Source organism: Hemiscyllium ocellatum, chromosome 22 (genome assembly GCF_020745735.1).
Source record: "Hemiscyllium ocellatum isolate sHemOce1 chromosome 22, sHemOce1.pat.X.cur, whole genome shotgun sequence".
NCBI classification, from domain to species: domain Eukaryota; kingdom Metazoa; phylum Chordata; class Chondrichthyes; order Orectolobiformes; family Hemiscylliidae; genus Hemiscyllium; species Hemiscyllium ocellatum.
Window position 1 is genome coordinate 14041045 of NC_083422.1, and position 20446 is coordinate 14061490.

At 46.0% G+C, this 20446-nt stretch overlaps 1 protein-coding gene across 1 annotated transcript in view; it reads right to left on the minus strand.

Moving 5' to 3' along the window:
* The window catches only part of prkg1b (protein kinase cGMP-dependent 1b), an 827021-nt gene extending 820113 nt beyond the window's left edge, over positions 1 to 6908 (minus strand). Inside the window, exon 1 of the mRNA XM_060841873.1 lies at positions 6646 to 6908. Within this exon, the coding sequence (XP_060697856.1) occupies positions 6646 to 6908 (263 nt within the window). The remainder of the gene's footprint in view (positions 1 to 6645) is intronic.
* Between the last annotated feature and the right edge of the window lie 13538 nt (positions 6909 to 20446).

The following is a 20446-nucleotide window of genomic DNA, read 5'->3' on the forward strand; positions in this document are numbered from 1 at the left end:
GGAGATTTGGGTCAGAGTGTGTTTGGGGCGATGTTGCAGATTTGTGTCTGAGTGTGGTTGGAGTAATGTTGGTGATTTGGGTCAATGTCTCTTTGGAGTGATGTTGGAGATTTGGGTCTATATGTTTTTGGAGTGATGTTGGAGATTCGGGTCAGAGTGTGTTTGGAGTGATGTGGCAGATTTGGGTCTGAGTGTGTTTGGGGAGATGTTGGTGATTTGTGCCTGACTGTGTTTGGGGTGATGTTGGATAATTCGGTCTGAGTGTTTTTCGGGAGATGTGGAAGATTTGGTTCAGAGTGTGTTTGGGGTGGTTTTGGAGATTTGTGTCTGAGTGTGTTTGGGGTGATGTTGGAGGTTTAGGTCTGAGTGTGTTTGGCGAGATGTTGGAGATTAGTGCTTGAGTGTGTTTGGGATGAATTTGGAGATTTGGGACTGAGTGTGTTTGGGGCGATGTTGGAGATTTGTGTCAATGTGTGTTTGGGGCGATGTTGGAGATTTGGATCTGAGTGTATTTTGGATGATGTTGGAGATTTGGGTCTGAGTGTGTTTGGGGAGATTTTGGAGATTTGGGTCTATGTGTTTTTGGAGCGATGTTTGAGATTTGGGTCAGAGTGTGTTTAGAGTGATGTTGGAGATTTGGTTCTGAGTGTGTTTGGGGACATGCTGGAGACTTGGGTCTGAGTGTGTTTGGAGTGATGTTGGAGATTTGGGTCAATATGTGTTTGGAGTGATGTTCGAGATTTGGTTCAGAGTGTGTTTGGAGTGATGTGGGAGATTTTGGTCTGAGTGTGTTTGGGGCAATGTTGCAGGTTTGAGTCTGAGTGTGTTTGTGGCGATGTTGGGGATTTGGGTCTGAGTGTGTTTTGAGTTATGTTGGAGATTTGTGTTTGAGTGTGTTTGGGGCGATGTTGGAGATTTGGGTCTGAGTGTTTTTTGGACGTTGTTGGAGATTTGGGTCTGAGTGTGTTTGGGGAGATGTTGGAGATTTGGGTCTATGTGTTTTTGGAGCGATGTTTGAGATTTGCCAGAGTGTGTTTAGAGTGATGTTGGAGATTTTGGTCTGAGTGTGTTTGGGGCAATGTTGGAGATTTGTGTCTGAGTGTGCTTGGGATGAATTTGGAGATTTGGGGCTGAGTGTGTTTGGAGTGATGTTAGAGATTCGGGTCAGAGTATGTTTGGGGCAATGTTGGAGGTTTGGTTCAGAGTCTGTCTGGCGAGATGATGGAGATTTGGGTCAGTGTGTTTGGGGTAATTTTGGAGAATTGGGTCAGGGTGTGTTTGGGGTGATTTTGGAAATTGGGGTCAATGTGTTTGGAGTGATGGGAGTGATTTGTGTCTGAGTGTGTTTGGAGTGATGTTAGAGGTTTGGGTCTATGTGTTTTTGGAGTGATGTCGGAGATTTGAGTCAGAATGTTTTCAGGGATATGTTGGTGATTTGAGTGAGTGTGTTTGGGAGATGTTGGAGATTTCGGTCTGAGTGTGTTTGGGGAGATGTTGGAGATTTGGTTCTGAGTGTGTTTGGGGTCATGCTGGAGACTTGGGTCTGAGTGTGTTTGGGGTGATGTTGGAGATTTAGGTATGAGTGTGTTTGTGGTGATGTTGGAGATTTGTGTCAATGTGTGTTTGGGGCGATGTTAGAGATTTGGGTCTGAGTGTGTTTGGGGTGATGTTGGAGATTTGGGTATGAGTGTGTTTGAGACGATGTTGGAGATTTGGGTCAATGTGTGTTTGGGGTAATGTTGGAGATTTGTGGCAGGGTGTGTTTGGGGGAATACCCAAGATTTGGGTCTGAGTGTGTTTGGGGTGATTTTGGAGATTTGGATCTGAGTGTGTTTGGGAGGATGTTGGAGATTTCGGTCAGAGTGTGTTTGGAACGATGTTGAAGATTTACATCTGAGTGTGGTTAGAGTGATGTTGGAGATTTGGGTCAATATGTGTTTGGAGTGATGTTCGAGATTTGGTTCAGAGTGTGTTTGGAGTGATGTGGGAGATTTGGGTCTGAGTGTGTTTGGGGCAATGTTGGAGATTTGAGTCTGAGTGTATTTGTGGCGATTTGGAGATTTGGGTCTGAGTGTGTTTGGAGTAATGTTGGAGATTTGTGTCTGAGTGTGTTTGGGGCGATGTTGGAGATTTGGGTCTGAGTGTGTTTGGAGTAATGTTGGAGATTTGTGTCTGAGTATGTTTGGGAAGATGTTGGAGATTTGGGTCAGAGTGTTTGGGGTGATTTTGCAGATTTGTGTCTGAGTGTGTTTGGGAAGATGTTGGAGATTTGGGTCAGTGTGTTTGGGGTGATTTTGGAGAATTGGGACAGGGTGTGTTTGGTGTGATTGTGGAGATTGGGGGACAATGTGTGTTTGAATGACGAGAGTGATTTGAGTCTGAGTGTGTTCGGGGTGATATTGGAGGTTTGAGTCTGACTGTGTTTGCAGTGATGTTGGAGATTTGGGTCTGACTGTGTTTGGGGTGGTGTTGGAGATGTGGGCCTGAGTTTGTTTGGGGTGATGTTGGAGATTTGGGTCTGAGTGTGTTTGGGGTGATGTTGGAGATTTGGGTCTGAGTGTGTTTGGGGTGATGTTGGAGATTTGGTTCTGAGTGTGTTTGGGTTATGTTGGAGGTTTGGTTCTGAGTGTATTTGGGGAGATGTTGGAGATGAGTGTCGGAGTGTGTTTGGGATGATTTTGGAGATTTGGATCTGAGTGTGTTTGGGGTATTGTTGGAGATTTGGGTCTGAATGTATTTGGGGAGATGTTTGAGATTTGGATCTGAGTGTGTTTGGGAGAATGTTGGAGATTTCGGTCAGAGTGTGTTTGCAGCAATGTTGGAGATTTATGTCTGAGTGTGGTTGGAGTGATGTTGGAGATTTAGGTCAATATGTGTTTGGAGTGATGTTCGAGATTTGGTTCAGAGTGTGTTTGGAGTGATGTGGGAGATTTTGGTCTGAGTGTGTTTGGGGCAATGTTGGAGATTTGGGTCAATTTGTATTTGGGGCATAGTTGGAGATTTGGGTCTGAGTGTGTTTGGGATGATGTTGGAGATTTGGGTCAATGTGTGTTTGGGGCGATTTTGGAGATTTGGGTCAATGTGCGTTTGGGGTGATGTTGGAGATTTGGGTCTGAGTGTGTTTGGGATGATGTTGGAGATTTGGGTCTGAGTGTGTTTGCGGTGATGTTGGAGATTTGGGTCAGGGTGTGTTTGGGGCGATGTTGGAGATTTGGGTCTGAGTGTGTTTGGGGAGATGTTGGAGATTTGAGTCTGAGTGTGTTTGGGACAATTTTGGAGATTTGGGTCTGAGTGTGTTTGGGGTGATGCTGGAGATTTGGTTCTGAGTGTGTTTGGGAAGATGTTGGAGATTTGAGTCAGAGTATGTTTGGGGCGATGTTGCAGATTTGTGTCTGAGTGTGGTTGGAGTAATGTTGGTGATTTGGGTCAATGTCTCTTTGGAGTGATGTTGGAGATTTGGGTCTATATGTTTTTGGAGTGATGTTGGAGATTCGGGTCAGAGTGTGTTTGGAATGATGTGGGAGATTTGGGTCTGAGTGTGTTTGGGGGAATGTTGAAGATTTGAGTCTGTGTTTAATTGGTGGAGATATTGGAGATTTGAGTCTGAGTGTGTTTGGGGCGGAGTGGAGATTTAGGTCAGGGTGTGTTTGGGGCAATGTTGGTGATTTCGGTCTGAGTGTGTTTGGGGATATGTTGGTGATTTGTGCCTGACTGTTTGAAGCGATGTTGGAGATTTTGGTCTGAGTGTGTTTGGGGTGAAATTAGTGAGTTAGTTCTCGTTGCATTTCCAGTAATATTGGAGATTTGAGTTTGGCTGTGTTTGGAGTTTTGTTAGTGATTTAGGTCTGGGTGTGTTTGGGATGTTGTTCGTGATTTAGGTCTTGGTGTACTTCTGGTAATATTGGAGATTTGGGTTTGGCTGTGTTTGGGGTGTTGTTAGTGATTTAGTTCTGCATGTATTTTTTGTAGTATTGGAGATTTGGATCTGGCTGTGTTTGGGGTGATGTCGAACAATTTGTTCTGTGTGTGCTTAGAGTGAGTTTGAGATTTGGGTTTGTGTGTATTTCGGATGACGTTGGGGATTTTGTTCTGGGTTTTTTGAGATCAATCTCGGAAATTTGGTTCTGAGTGAGTTTTGGTGGCGTTGATGATTTGGGTCTGGATGTGTTTATGATGATGTTGGAGAATTTGGTCTGGAGGTATCTCGGGTGATGTTGGAGTTTTCTGTCTGGGTTTCTCTTGGGTAGTGTGAGAGATTTAGGTTTGGGTGTGTTTGGGACAATCTGGGAGAATTGAGTTTGTGTGTGGGGTGATGTCGGAGAGTTGTGTCTGGGTACACTTGTGAAGAGTTTGCAGAGTTGGGTCTGTTTGTACTTGGGGCGATCGGGGAGATTTCAGTCTGGGTTTGTTTGGGATGATGATGGATGTATGCATTGGGAGTGTTTGGGGAGTTTGTGTTGAAAGTGGAGATTTGTTTCCTGGTGTGTTTGGATGAGATTGGAAATTTGGATCTGGCTTTTTGGGGCAGTGAAGCAGACTTGGGTTTGGGTGTCTGGTTCAATGTTAAAGATTGGGTCTGTGTGTGTCTGCGGTGATGTTGAAGATTTGGATCTGGGTGTTTTTCGTGTGATGTTGCATATTTGGGGCAAATGTGTTTGGGGTATTGTTGAAGCTTTGAGTCTGGGTGTGTTTGGGGCAATGCTGGAGATTTGAGGTGAGTGCGATTTGAGCAGTGTTGGAAGTTTGGGTCTGGGTATGTTTGTTGACACCCGACATTTAATTCTGAATGTGTGTGTGTCGATGTTGGATCTGGTAGTGTTTTCAGGTTTGGGTGATGTTGGATATTTTGGTTTGTGTCTGTTCCGGGTGATTCTTGGACTTTTGGGGCTGGGTGTGTTTGGGGGCAGAATTGTATCTGGGTTTGGGCGATGTGGCAGAACTGTACCGGGGTTTTGTTGAGAGATTGTAGCACACTGTTGGTGATTTGTTACTGAGAGATGTTTTTTTTTCTCTGCCCAGTGGTGACTGTACTCTCTGAAAGACGATGAATGACATCAGTGTCTCAGACATGACCTGTGGAAAGGCGCGATCAAAGTTTTCACTTGACTGTCTGTCTGCAACCATCTCTCTCATTCCGGGAAAGGCTATTATTTTCCAATGGGCGCATCAATTATTTACCAACAGCTTTAGCAACAGCCGTTGCGTCCGGAAGTTCTGTATCTGCAGCTGAACTCCGGCAGGTCGCAGGGGGATTTCGTGTCCTCGCCCAGCTGTCTGTCAGTGCCGAGAGGGTTAAGTGCTTCCTAATATTCCCTCGGGGCCCCACTGAGTCCCCCAGGACAAGTCCCATTAGCTAGTCAATAAACACCCATAAATTGAAAGTGATTTCACTCTCCCAGCTGACAGCTGAAGAGAGAAAATCCTGAATCCTCCAGACCATCAATAAATCACCTGGCTTGTCCATTTCAGTCACTGTTTCCTAAAAGGTAAACGCGTTTGATACATTGTTCGACGGAAATAAAGTTTCGCGCGTCGGAATGAATCCAGAGCCAGCGCTACTCGGATTTGAGAAAGATCTGACATTTTGGGGTTTGTTTTTAGTGACAGTGAGATCCCACCTCAATGATAGTTCCCATCGAAGGGCAACATGGACAGGAAATCGCACAGCAGCATCTCAGATATCCCAACCGCGATGGCTACAGGAGGGGAACAAGTGATCATTGGGAGAGTGACCCTTAGTACAGCAGCAGGGTCGAGCACTGGACGAGGAATGCCGAGAGTGGGATGCTTTAATGGTCAGGGTGTTTCATAACTTACACACTGTCAACTACAGAACAGCGATTACTGAACTATTTCCTCTCTGTGAGATACAGGCAATTGCTCAGAGCAAACCAAATCTCAATATTGAGTTGGAATGAGAAAACTAGTCAGTCAGACAACGGGGTGATAGTGCTCAGTGAGCCGAGCTTTCCGAGCCGTCCTGCTTCAGGTTCCCAGCTACATCCCCCTGCTTCAGGTTTGGGTAATTTTACGTGAAGTAATTATGACACATCCAGGTAGTTTTTTTTTAAATCAACACTTGCCTATCCGCGTTAGAATATCCACCAGTTCAAAAACTCTTCAATCGGGACAAAAATGCCCCTAAAATCACGCAGCCCACAATACCGGCCAAAACCGATCCCTCTCGAGCTCTAAAAGGGAGCTCCCACAGACGGGGCTCTCATGAAATTTGAGAGACAGAAACACAAGCAGAGAGAGAGGGAGAGGGAGAGAGAAACAGAGACAGAGAGAGAAAAACAGAGACACAGACACAGAGAGAGCGAGAAACAGAGACAGAGAAAGGCAGAAACAGAGAGAGCCAGAGGCACAGAGAGTGAGAGAGACACACATAGAGACAGACAGAGACAGAGACACACACAGAAAGAGAGACGCACGCACACACAGACACAGACACGCAGAGAGACAGAGACATAGGGAGAGACAGAGAGCCAGGGGCACAGAGAGAGTGAGAGCCAGAGAGTGAGAGAGACAGAAACATATATATATAGAGAGAGAGGGAGAGATAAGCTTTGAGAGAATGAGACAGAGAGTGAGAGACACAGGGAGAGTGTGAGAGAGATACTGGACATGGTTTGCACTGCTTACCTCTCTGACTTGGCATATCTCCTGAAGGACTGGCGGGTAAGATCCTGAAAGGAGCGGTAAGTCTGGGGCTCGGCCGAGATGCCCTGTGCCCTCCGGGTCCTCGGGGCCATCTGGGTACTGGGCAACACCGATTGGCATTTGTGCAACTTTCTCTTCAGCTCCTGGATCTCTTCGTCCTTTTCCAGTAACCGGGATTCCAGCTCCCGGATCCGGCTGTCCTTCAGGATCAGGACGGCAGCGAAATCCTTCTCCAGGTCGCCCATCTCCCACAGCCTGCCGGGGACGGCACTGGGGGCTACTCCAACACACTACAACAACACGAGAATTGTCAAAGCGACCGCTAGCCCAGAGCTGAGAGGGAGAGCCGGAGCTGGGTACAGGGAGTGCTCAGAATGAATCCAGTCTGGATTGAGCCGGACCTCCCCCTGGGAGCCGGAGGTCAGCTTTCATTCACAAACCAATGAGGGGCTCGCTCGCCCTCCCGGATCAGATCGCTTCCATCGGACCTTCCCTCCGCCAGGGAGACAGGGACAGGGCGATGCTGCTCAGCAGTCAGTGCCCTTCAAATAACAGCAACTCTCTCATGTGACCGGCCAGGCGGGTGTGCCGGCAGTCCCACACTCACAGGGAGCGGACTCACACACACACACAGTTAGACACACACCCAGCCCTCACACACTGTTACACACACACTTACACAGACACACTGACCCAGCCCTCACACACTGTTACACACACACTTACACAGACACACTGACCCAGCCCTCACACACTGTTCCACATACACACTTACACAGACACACTGACCCAGCCCTCACACACTGTTACACACACACTTACACAGACACACTGACCCAGCCCTCACACACTGTTCCACACACACACTTACACAGACACACTGACCCAGCCCTTACAAACTGTTACACACACACACACACACTTACACAGACACACTGACCCAGCCCTCACACACTGTTACACACACACTTAGACACACTGACCCAGCCCTCACACACTGTTACACACACACATACTTACACAGACACACTGACCCAGCCCTTACACACTGTTACACACACACACTTACACAGACACACTGACCCAGCCCTCACACTCTGTTTTACACACACACTTATACAGACACACTGACCTAGCCCTCACACACTGTTACACACACACACACACTTACACAGACACACTGACCCAGCCCTAACACACTGTTACACACACACTTACACAGACACACTGACCCAGGCCTCACACACTGTTACACACACACACTTACACAGACACACTGACCCAGTCCTCACACACTATTTTACACACACACACTTACACAGACACACTGACACAGTCCTCACACACTGTTACACACATACTTACACAGACACACTGACCCAGCCCTTACACACTGTTACACACACACACTTACACAGACACACTGACCCAGCCCTTACACACTGTTACACACACACACTTACACAGACACACTGACCCAGTCCTCACACACTGTTACACACACACACTTACACAGACACACTGACCCAGCCCTTACACACTGTTACACACACACACTTACACAGACACACTGACCCAGTCCTCACACACTATTTTACACACACACACTTACACAGACACACTGACACAGCCCTCACACACTGTTACACACACACACTTACACAGACACACTGACCCAGCCCTCACACACTGTTACACACACACCCACTTACACAGACACACTGACCCAGCCCTCACACACTGTTACACACACACACACTTACACAGACACACTGACCCGGCCCTCACACACTGTTTTACACACACCCACTTACACAGACACTCTGACCCAGCCCTCACACACTGTTATACACACACACCCACTTACACAGACACACTGACCCAGCCCTCACACACTGTTTTACACACACCCACTTACACAGACACACTGACCCAGCCCTCACACACTGTTACACACACACTTACACAGACACACTGACCCAGCCCTCACACACTGTTTTACGCACACACACTTACACAGAAACACTGACCCAGCTCTCACGCACTGTTTTACACAAACATACACTGACACAGCCCTCACACACTGTCACACACACTGACGTGGCCCTCACACACTGTTTTACACATATTCACTGACACAGCCCTCACACACTGACACGGCCCTCACACACTGTTACACACGTACCTCACACTGACAGACATATACTAACACACACTGACCCTCGCATACTGACAAGCCCAAAAACTGACACACAAAAACCCTGCCACACACATTCACTATCACTGGCAGATCCTCACACACTGACAAAATGCCTCCCACACACACATACAATGGCACACAGACAGTTACTGATAATGACAAACCCATACACACAGACACTGACAGTCCCTCATCCCATAACACATACATATTCACACACATAGGTACAGGCACAACACTGGTACAAACACACACAGATACAGACATACTCTCACAAATTGAAACAGACACACATGAACATACACTAACATGTACTACACACTGACACACAACATCAAATATTGACAAACACAAATGACACACAGATAGTCACTGATACACAGACAGTGGCAGGCACACATTGATACTGACAGACCCTTACACACTGACACCAACAGACTCACACATTGACACACAGACACTGACACTCAGATAGCCAGTAACAATCCCAACCCAATCACACATGCATTGACACTCAGACATACACTGATACTGACAGATCCAAACACTCAGATATATACTGACAGACCCTCTCTCTCACAACCACACACTGACCCTCACACACTGATACACAGGCACACACTGACACTGACAAACCTTCACACACTGACAATTAAATATACACTGACAAACTCTCACACGGATAAACATTGACAGAATTTCACACATTGACAGACACACGGACACACAGGTATACACTGATACTGAAAGACCCTCACAGACACACGCACACTGGTACAAAGAATACATTGGTATTGACAGATTCTTTTACACTGAAATTCAGATATTTACTGACAGACTCTCTCTCACACACACTGACACACAGACATGTACTAACACTGACAGATCCTCACATACTGACACTCACTGACACTAACAGATACTCTCACACTGACAAATGTACACACACTGACACTCAGATACTGACATTCACAGACCAATGTGCACTGACACACATTCATGCGTTGAGAGAACCTCACACACTGACATGTGCCCACATTGAAACACACACACACAAGGAACCCAACAGACCTTCACACATTGACCTATCCACATAGACAGAACCTCACACAGACATATATACACACTGACAGTCCCTTATCCACTAACACAGACACACATTCACAGGTGTAGGCACATCATTGGCACATAGACACAGACATACTCACACGTATACACACACACAAAGACACAAACACACACACACACACACAGACACACACACAGACAGATATTGACAGTTGCTGACACTGACATACATAAGAACCAAGAGCAGGGGTAGGCCACTCTGCCATTCAATAAGATCATGGCTGATCTTTTCATGGCCTCAGCTCCACTTACCCACCCTCTCAGCATAACCCTTAATTTCTTTACTGTTCAAAAAAAAAATCTATTTTTGCCTTCAAACATTCAATGAAATATTCTCAACTGCTTCCTTGGGCAGGACATTCCACAGACTCACAATCCTTTGGGTGAAGAAGTTCCTCCCCAACTCAGTCAGAAATTTGCTCCCCCTTGTTTGGAGCCTATGCCCCTAGTTCTAGCTTCACTCGTTAGTGGAAACAACCTTCCTGCTTCTTTCTTATTGATTCCCTTCGTCATTTTATATGTTTCTATAAGATCCTCCCTTGTAGTTCCAATGAGTATAGTCCTAGCCTACTCATCTGTCCTTATAAGACAAACCCTTCGACTCCGGAATCAACCGAGTGAATCTCCCTGCACCCCCTCCAGTGCCAGTACTTTCTTTCTCAAGTAAGGAGACCAAAACTGCACACAGTACACCAGGTGTGGCCTCACCAGCACCATGTACAGCTGCGGCATAACCTCCCAACTTTAAAACCCCATCCCTCCAGCAATGAAGGACAATATTCCATTTGCCATCTTAATTACCTGCTGCAGCTGAAAACCAACCTTTTGTGATTTATGTACCAGGACACCCAGGTCCCTCTGCATGACAACAATGCTGCAATTTTTCACCATTTAAATAATAGTCCATTTTGCTGTTATTCTTACCAAAATGGATGACCTCACATTTACCAACATTGTACTCTATCTGCCAGGCCCTTGCTCTTTCACTTAATTTATCTAAATTCTTCTGCAGACTTTCAGTGTCCTCTGCACATTTTGCTCTACCACTCATTTCATGTTATCTGTGAACTTTGACATGATACACATGGTTACCAACTCTAAACCATCTATGTAAATTATAAATAATTATGATCCCACAGCTGATCCCTGAGGCATACCACTAGCCACTGATCGCCAACCAGAAGAATACCTACTTACCCCCAATCTTCTTTCCATGCTAATACATCATCCGTAACACCACGCAACTTTATCTTAAGCAGCAACCTTTTGTCTGGCACATTGTCGAATGCCTTCTGGAAATCCAAATATACCACATCCACTGGTTCCCCATTGTCCAAAACGCTCGTCATGTCCTCAAAGAATTCCAATAAATTAGTTAAACATGACCTGCCTTTCATGAACCCATACTGCACCTGCCTGATGGAACAATTTACATTTCTATCCAGATGTCTAGCAATTTCTTCCTTAATTATAGATTCAAGCATTTTCCCCACTCCAGAAGTTAAGCTAACAAGCCTACAGTTACCTCCTTTGGTCCACCTCCTTTTTAAACAGTGGCATCATACTTGCTGCTTTTCAATCTGCCTGAACTACCCCAGGGTCCAACAAATGTTAGTAAATTACTACAAACACAAAATTACCACAACCAAATAGATTGGGGTTCGATCTTTCCCCATCTCTTTTAGACCCATGGAACACATTCCATTGGGGCCAGGAGACCTGTCTTCCTTTAGCTTACCCAACATGACCTCTTCAGTGATAATGATCATTTCTAGATCCTCATTTGCCACCAACTACTGGCATGTGATTCTTGTCTTCCACTGTGAAGACCAACACAAGATACCTGTTGAATGCCTTGCCATTTCCTCATTTTCCATTATTAAATCCCTCTTCTTATCCTGTAAAGGACCTATGCTTACTTGAGCCATTATTTTTCTTCTACATATTTGTAGAAACTTATGCTATCTGTTTTTATATTCTGAGCTCGTTCATACGAACACTGACAGACCCTCACGCATTGACAGACTCTCACTCACCAACACAGACTCGCATTCACACATAAAGATACAGGCACAACACTGGCAAACAGACACATAGAGATATAGGTACACACATATTGATACAGAGATACACTGAAAGACACACAGAGATACTGAAAGACACACACAAGGGTATAGAAACATACACTGATGCACATCTATTGGCACCCAGACTGACATATACGTACACTGGTGTACAGAAACACAGACACTCACAGACCCTCACGCACTGACACACAGACACACTGACACTCAAACACAGACTGATACTGACAGACACACAAGCTGATACACAAAAAAAACGCACACTGACATACACTTAGAGAGATTTAACCGCGCACATTGAAACACAGCTATGCACATCCAGACTGACGCATATGTATCCACACACACACATAGATTTGGCACAGTGGCTGACACAGAAACCTCTATGCAGCAGCATTACCTGGGTATACCAAAGGCAAAAGACTGCAAATATCCAACCCCACCATGCCACTGACACCCCCAATGCCATCCACAACCATCCCATAAATCACCATCAACACCACATCTAGGTAATGTGGCATGAGAGACAAACAGCCCTTCTGACTGAGAGGAAAACATTGTTGTCTGCCCTGGGTGATGGACTGTATAGAACTTTTGTACACTCCTGTCCCACTGCAGTTTACTATAACGTAGTATACTCATGCCCTACTGCTGTACACTGTAATGTAGTACATTGCTGCCCCACTGCAGTGTATTATAATGTAGTACACACCTGCCCCACTGCAGTGTTTTGTAATGTGGTACACTCCTGCCCACTGTAGTCTGCTGTAATGTTGAACCAACATGCCCCAGTGCAGTGTCCTGCAATGTCATACACTCCTGCCCAACTGTAGTGTATTGTATTGTAGTAAACTCGTGATCCATTGCAGGGTACTGTAATATAGTAAACTCCTGTTGTTGTGGTTCTGTTCGCCGAGCTGGGAGTTTTTGTTGCAAACGTTTCGTCCCCTTTCTCGGTGACATCCTCAGTGCTTGGGAGCCTCCTGTGAAACGCTTCTGTGCTGATTCCTCCGGCATTTATAATGGGTTATGTAGTACTCATAACAGCACACAAACCAACAGCCACTCTCAGACAACAACTCACCAGGACAAAGGACCCGATACCCAGCATGAGCAAAACCAATGTAGTGTACAAAATCCCATGCAAGGACTGCACAAAACACTACATAGGACAAACAGGAAGACAGCTAACAATCCGCATCCATGAACACCAATTAGCCACGAAACGACACGACCAGCTATCCTTAGTAGCCACACACTCAGATGACAAACAACATGAATTCGATTGGGACAACACGACTATTATAGGGCAAGCCAAACAGAGAACAGCCAGGGAATTCCTAGAGGCATGGCACTCATCCACAAATTCTATAAACAAACATATCGACCTAGACCCTATATACCGGCCACTGCAGCGGACAGCAACTGACAACCGGAAGCAGCAGAGACAAACCACTATAAATGCCAGAGGAATCAGCACAGAAGCACTTCACAGGAGGCTCCCAAGCACTGAGGATGTCACCTAGAAAGGGGACGAAACGTTTGCAACAAAAACTCCCAGCTCGGTGAACAGAACCACAACAACGAGCACCCGAGCTACAAATCTTCTCCCAAACTTTGAGTAAACTCCTGTTCCCGGCAGTAAATTGTAATATAGTACGCTACTGCCCACTGCAGTATACTGTAATGTAGTACACTCCTGACCCACTGCAATGTATACTGTAATGTAGTACACTCCTGCCCCACTGCAGCATACTGTAATGTAGTACACCCCTGCCTCACTGCAGTGTACTGTAATGCAGCACACTCCTGACCCACTGCAATGTATACTGTAATGTAGTACACTCCTGCCCCACTGCAGCATACTGTAATATAGTACACCCCTGCCTCACTGCAGTGTATTGTAATGCAGTACACTCCTGACCCACTGCAATGTACACTGTAATGTAGTACACCCCTGCCTCACTGCAGTATACTGTAATGTAGTACACCCCTGCCTCACTGCAGTATACTGTAATATAGTACACCCCTGCCTCACTGCAGTGTACAGTAATGCAGTACACTCCTGACCCACTGCAATGTACACTGTAATGTAGTACACCCCTGCCTCACTGCAGCATACTGTAATGTAGTACACTCTCGCCTTGCTGCAGTGTACTGTAACATAATACACTCCTGCCCCAGTGCATTGTACTGCAATGTAGTACACTCTTGCCTCACTGCAGTGTACTGTAACGTAGTACACTCCTGCTCCACAGCAGTGTACTGTAATGTAGTGTACTCCTGTCCCACTGCAGTGTACTGTAACGTTGTAAACCCCTGTCCATTGAAGTGTCCTGTAACGTAGTACATTTCTGCCCCACTGCAGAGTACTGTAATGTCGTCAACTCCTGCCTCAATGCAGTGTACTGTAATGTAGTACAGTCTTGCCACACTGCAGTCTACTGTAATGTAGTGCATTCCTGCCCACTGCAGTGTACTGTAATGCAGTACACTCCTGCCCCAATGCAATCTACTGTAACATTGTAAACCTCCGTCCATTGAAGTGTACTGTAAAATAGTGCACTCCTGCCCCACTGCAGAGTACTGTAATGTCGTCAACTCCTGCCCCTCTACAGTATACAAAGTGGATAACCATACATTTATCCACATTAAACTGCATCTGCCATGCATCTGACCACTCACCTAACCTGTCCACGTCACCCTGCAATCTCCTAACATCCTCCTCACATTTCACCCTGCCACCCAGCTTAGTATCATCAGCAAATTTGCTAATGTTATTGCTAATACCATCTTCTATATCATTAATATATATTGTAAAAAGCTGCGGTCCCAGCACTGATCCCTGTGGTACCCCACTGGTCACTGCCTGCCATTCCGAAATGGAGCCGTTTATCACTACTGTTTGTTTCCTGTCAGCCAACCAACTTTCAATCCAAGTTAGTACTTTGCCCCCAATACCATGTGCCCTAATTTTGCTCACTAACCTCCTACTGGGGCTTTATCAAAAGCTTTCTGAAAGTCCAAATACACTACATCTACTGGATCTCTCTTGTCCATCTTCAGAGTTACATCCTCAAAAAATTCCAGAAGATTAGTCAAGCATGATTTCCCCTTCATAAATCCATGCTGACTCTGACCTATCCTGTTACTACTGTCCAGATGTGTCGTAATTTCATCCTTTATAGTAGACTCCAGTATCTTTCCCACCACTGAGGTCAGATTAACTGGTCTATTAATCCTGCTTTCTCTCTCCCACCTTTCTTAAAAAGTGGTACAACATTAGCCACCCTCCAATCTGCAGGAACTGATCCCGGATCTATTGAACTCTGGAAAATAATCACCAACACATCCATGATTTCTCGAGCCACCTCCTTCAGTACCCTGGGATGTAGACCATCAGGCCCGGGGGAATTATCAACCTTCAGACCTAACAGTCTCTCCAACACCAATACCTGGCAAATATAAATTCCCTTCAGTTCAGATCCTTCAGCCACTGTTGCCTCGGGGAGATTGCTTGTGTCTTCCCCAGTGAACACAGATCTGAAGTACCAATTCAATTCTTCTGCCATTTCTTTGTTTCCCATAATATATTCCCCTGTTTCTGTCTTCAAGGGCCCAATTTTTGTCTTAACCATTTTTTTGCCTTTCACATACCTAAAAAAGCTTTTACTATCCTCCTTTCTATTTTTGGCCAGTTTACCTTCGTACCTCATTTGTTCTTTGCGTATTTCGTTCTTAGTAATCCTCTATTGTTCTTTAAAAACTTCCCAGTCCTCAGTTTTCCCACTCATCTTTGCTTTGTTTTTTTTCTCTTTTAACTTTATATGTTTCTTAACTTCTCTCATCAGCCACGGCCACCCATGCCTCCACCTAGGATCTTTCTTCATTTTTGGAATGAACTGATCCTGCATCTTCTGCATTATACACAGAAATATCTGCTGTTGTTCCTCCACTGTCATCCCTACTAAGGTATTGCACCATTGAACTTTGGCCAGCTCCTCCCCTCATAGCTCCATAGTCCCCTTTATTCAACAGAAATATTGTCACTTCCGATTGCACCCTCTCCCTCTCAAATTGCAGATTGAAGTTTATTGTATTGTGGTCACTACGTCCCAATGGCTCCTTCACTTCGGGGTCCCTGATCAATTCTGGTTCGTTGCACAGTACCAGATCCAGAATTGTCTTCTCCCTGGTCGGCTCCAGCACCAGCTGTTCTAAGAATCCATCTTGGAGGCACTCCACAAAGTCTCTTTCTTGAGGTCCAATACCATCCTGATTCTCCCAGTCTATCTGCATGTTGAAATCCCCCATAACAACTGTAGTGACATCGTTACCACAGGCCAATTTCAGCTCCTGATTCAACTTACATCCGACATCCAGACTGCTGTTTGGGGGCCTGTAGATAACTCCCAAGAGTGTCTTTTTACCCTTAGAATTTCTCAGCTCTATCCATACTGACTCTACATCCCCTGATTCTAGGTCCCCCCGCGCAAGGGACCGGGTATCATCCCTTACTAACATGGCCACCCCACCCCCTCTGCCCGTCAGTCTATCCTTACGATAGCACATGTAGCTTGAATATTCATTCCCCAGGCCTTTACCATTTGAAGCCACGTCTCAGTTATCCCCACAATATCGTGTCTGCCAATTTCCAAAAGAGCCTCAAGATCATCCATCTTATTTCTAATGCTTCATGCATTCAGATATAGTATTTTTAATTTGTTACTGCCCTCACCCTTCCCATCAACTCCTATTTCACTCAACCTTACAGCATGATCCCTTTCTGAGTTTTCTGCCTCATTGATACAGTTGTCTTTCTTGACTTCCCTTGTTCTAACTTTCCCTCCAATTTCCTTCTTAAACATCCAGTTTGTCCCCTCCCCCCGCTACTTAGTTTAAACGTAGCTGTCTTGCAGTAGCAAACCTGCCTGCCAGAATGCTGGTCCCTAACCTATTAAGGTGCAAACTGTCACTCTTGTATAATTTATGCTTACCACAAAACATACCCCAGTGATCCAAGAATTTAAATCCTTGCTTCCTGCACCAGTTCCCCAGCCACACTTTCAAATCCATTATCGCCCTGTTTCTGGCCGCACCAGCCCGAGGAACTGGAAGCAAACCAGAGGTAACCACCCTGGACGTCCTGTGCAACTGTATCAATGAAGCAGAAACGCGATTCTCCTGCTCCTTGGATGCTGCCTGACCTGCTGTGCTTTTCCAGCAACACATTTTTCAACCGTAATGTAGAACACTCCTGCCCCACTGCAGTGCACCGTAATACAGTACATTCCTGCCCCACTGCACTATACTGTGATGTAGTGAACTCCTGCCCCACTGCAGTGCACTATAATGCAGTACACTCCTGCCCCACTGTAGAGTAATGTAATATAGTACCCACCTGCAACATTGCAGTGTACTATAATGTAGTACACCCCTGCCCCAATGCAGTGTACTGTAATGTTGAAAACCCCCACCCCACTGAAGTGTACTGTAAAGTAGTACATCCCTGCCCCTTTGCAGTGTACTGTAATTTAGTACATCCCTTCCCCACTGCAGTCGACTGTAATATAGTACACCCATGCCCCACAGCAGTCTACTGCAATGTAGTATACCCCTGCCCCACTTCAGCATGCTGTAATGTAGCACACTCCTGCCACATTGTAAACGAGTGTGATGTAGTACATTCTTTCCCAGTGCAGTGTACTATAATGTAGTACACTCCTGCCCCACGACATTGTACCTGTAATGTAGTGCACTCCTGCCCACTGCAGTGTACTGTAATATAGTACACTCCTGCCCCACGGCAATGTACTGTAACGTGGCACAATCCGGCCCCACTGCAGAGTACTGTAATGTTGAAAACCCCCACCCCACTGCAGTGTACTGTAAAGTAGTACACTCCTGCCCCATGGTAGTGTACTCTAATATAGTACACCCCTGCTCAATTGCAGTCTACTGTGATGTAGTACACTCCCGCCCCAGTGCAGTGTACTGTAATATAATACACTCCTGCCCCACTGCAGTATGTTGTAATGTAGTACACTCATGCCCCACTGCAGTGTGTTGAAATATACAACAGTCCTGCCCCATCGCAGTGTACTGTAATGGAATACACTCCTGCCCTACTGCAATGTAGTGTAATGTAGTACATTGCTGCTCCACGGCAGTGTACTGTAATGTAGTACACTCCTGCCCCACTGCAGTCTGTTGTAATGGCCAGTCCTGGCCCATCGCAGTCCATCATAATGGAATACACTCCTGCCCTACTGCAGTGTACTGTAATGTAGTACATTGCTGCCCTATTGCAATGTACTGTAATGTTGTGCTCTCCTGCCCCCCCTGCAGTGTTCTGTGATGTAGCACACTCTGGATCGAGTGAAATGTCCAGTACAATGAACAGTACTCAAGTATATTCCTGGCCCAGTGCAGTGTACATGCCTCAGTACACTCCAGACCAAGTGCAATGGATTGTAATGTTGTACTCTCTGGAGCAAGTGCAGTGTATTATTTTGGAATACACTCCTGATCCAATGCAGTATGTTATACTGCTGTACATTTATTGACCAGAATTTGTGGGTGTGGGTGTTTCAGGCTGGGCCAGTTATATTCCCCTCCACTAGGTGTCCCTTGTGAAGGTAGTGGTCTGCTGGCTTCTTGAACTATTGCAGTCCATGTGCTGTGGATTGACCCATAATGCCCTCTGGGAGAGAACTCCATGGTTTTGATCTAACAACATTGAAGAACGGTGATGTGTTTCCAAGTCGGGATGGTGAGTGGCTTCGAGGGGAACTTTCAGTTGGCAATGTTCCTGGATATCTTCTGCCCATGTCCTTCTAGATGGACGTGGTTATGGGTCTGGAAGGTGCTGCCTAAGGACCTTGCGTGTATTCCTGTAGGGCATCTTGTACACACTGCTGCTACTGAGTGTCAGTTAAGCAGTTTTCTTTGTCCTGGATGGTGTCAAGCTTCTTGAGTGTTGTTGGAGTTGTATCCGTCCAGGCAAATGGGGAGTATTGCATCACAGTCCTGACCTGTGTCTTGTAGGTGATGGATAGGCTTTGGGAGTTAGGAGGTGAGTCACTCGCTGTAATATTCCTTGCCTCTGACCTGTTCTTGCTTGTTTATGCAGTGAGTCCAGTTGAGTTTCTGGTCAATGGTAACTCCCAGGATGGTGAGAGTGGAGTTTTCAGTGATGGTAACACCATTGAATGCCAACGGGCAGTGGTTAAATTGTTTCTCACAGGTGATGGTCATTGCCTGGCATTTGTGGGCACAAACTTTATCTGCCACTTGTTAGCCCAAGCATGGATATTGTCCACATCTTGTTGCATTTGAACATAGACAGCTTCAGTATTGGAGGAATTGCGAATGGTGCTGAACATTATGCAATCATCGGTGACCATCCCCATCTCTGACCTTATGATAGAGGGATTGTCATTGATGAAGCAGCTGAAGATGGCTGATCCTAGGACGTTACCCTGAGGAATTCCTGCAGAGATATGCTGGAGCTGAGATGACTAACACCCAACAACTACGACCATCTTCCTTTGTGCCAGATATGACTCTAGCCACCGGAGAGTTTGCCCCCGGTTTCCCATTGAATCTAGTTTTGCTAGGGCTCCTTGATGCCACACTCAGTTGAATGCAGCCTGGATGTTAAGGGCTGTTATTCCCACCTCATCTCTGGAATTCTGCTGTCTTGTCCATGTTTAAACCAAGGCTGTAATGAAGTCAGTAGCTGAATGGTCTTGGGAGAACCCAAACTGGGCATCACTGAGCAGGTTATTGCTGAGCAGGTACTGCTTGATAGCACTATTGATCACAACTTCTATTACTTTACTGATGATTAAGAGTAGAGGTATTGAGCGATAATTGGCTGGGTTGGATTTGTCCTGTTTTTATGTGCAGGATGTACCTGGTTAATTTTGCACATTGTCACATAGATGTCAATATTGTAACTGTACTGGAAGCGCTTCGCTAGGGCAAGTACTGGAGCACAAGTCAGGGCCTGTAGCCTTTGCAGTCCCCAGTATCTCCAACTGTTTCTTGACATCACGTGGAGTGAATCGAACTGGCTAAAGACTAGTAGCTGTGATGCTGAGAATCACTGGAGGAGGCTGAGATGGATCATCTGCTCGGCCCTTCTGGATGAGGATCGCTGTGATAACTTCACCCTTATCATTTGCACTGATGTCCTGGGCTCTTCCGTCATTGAGGATGGGGATATTTGTGGAGCCTCTCCCTCCAGTGAGTTGTTTAATTGTTCATCACCATTCACAACTGGATGTGGCAGGACTGCAGAGCTTAGATCTGATCCATTGGTTGTGGGATTGCTTAGCTCTGTCTATCATTGGCTGCTTGTCCTGTT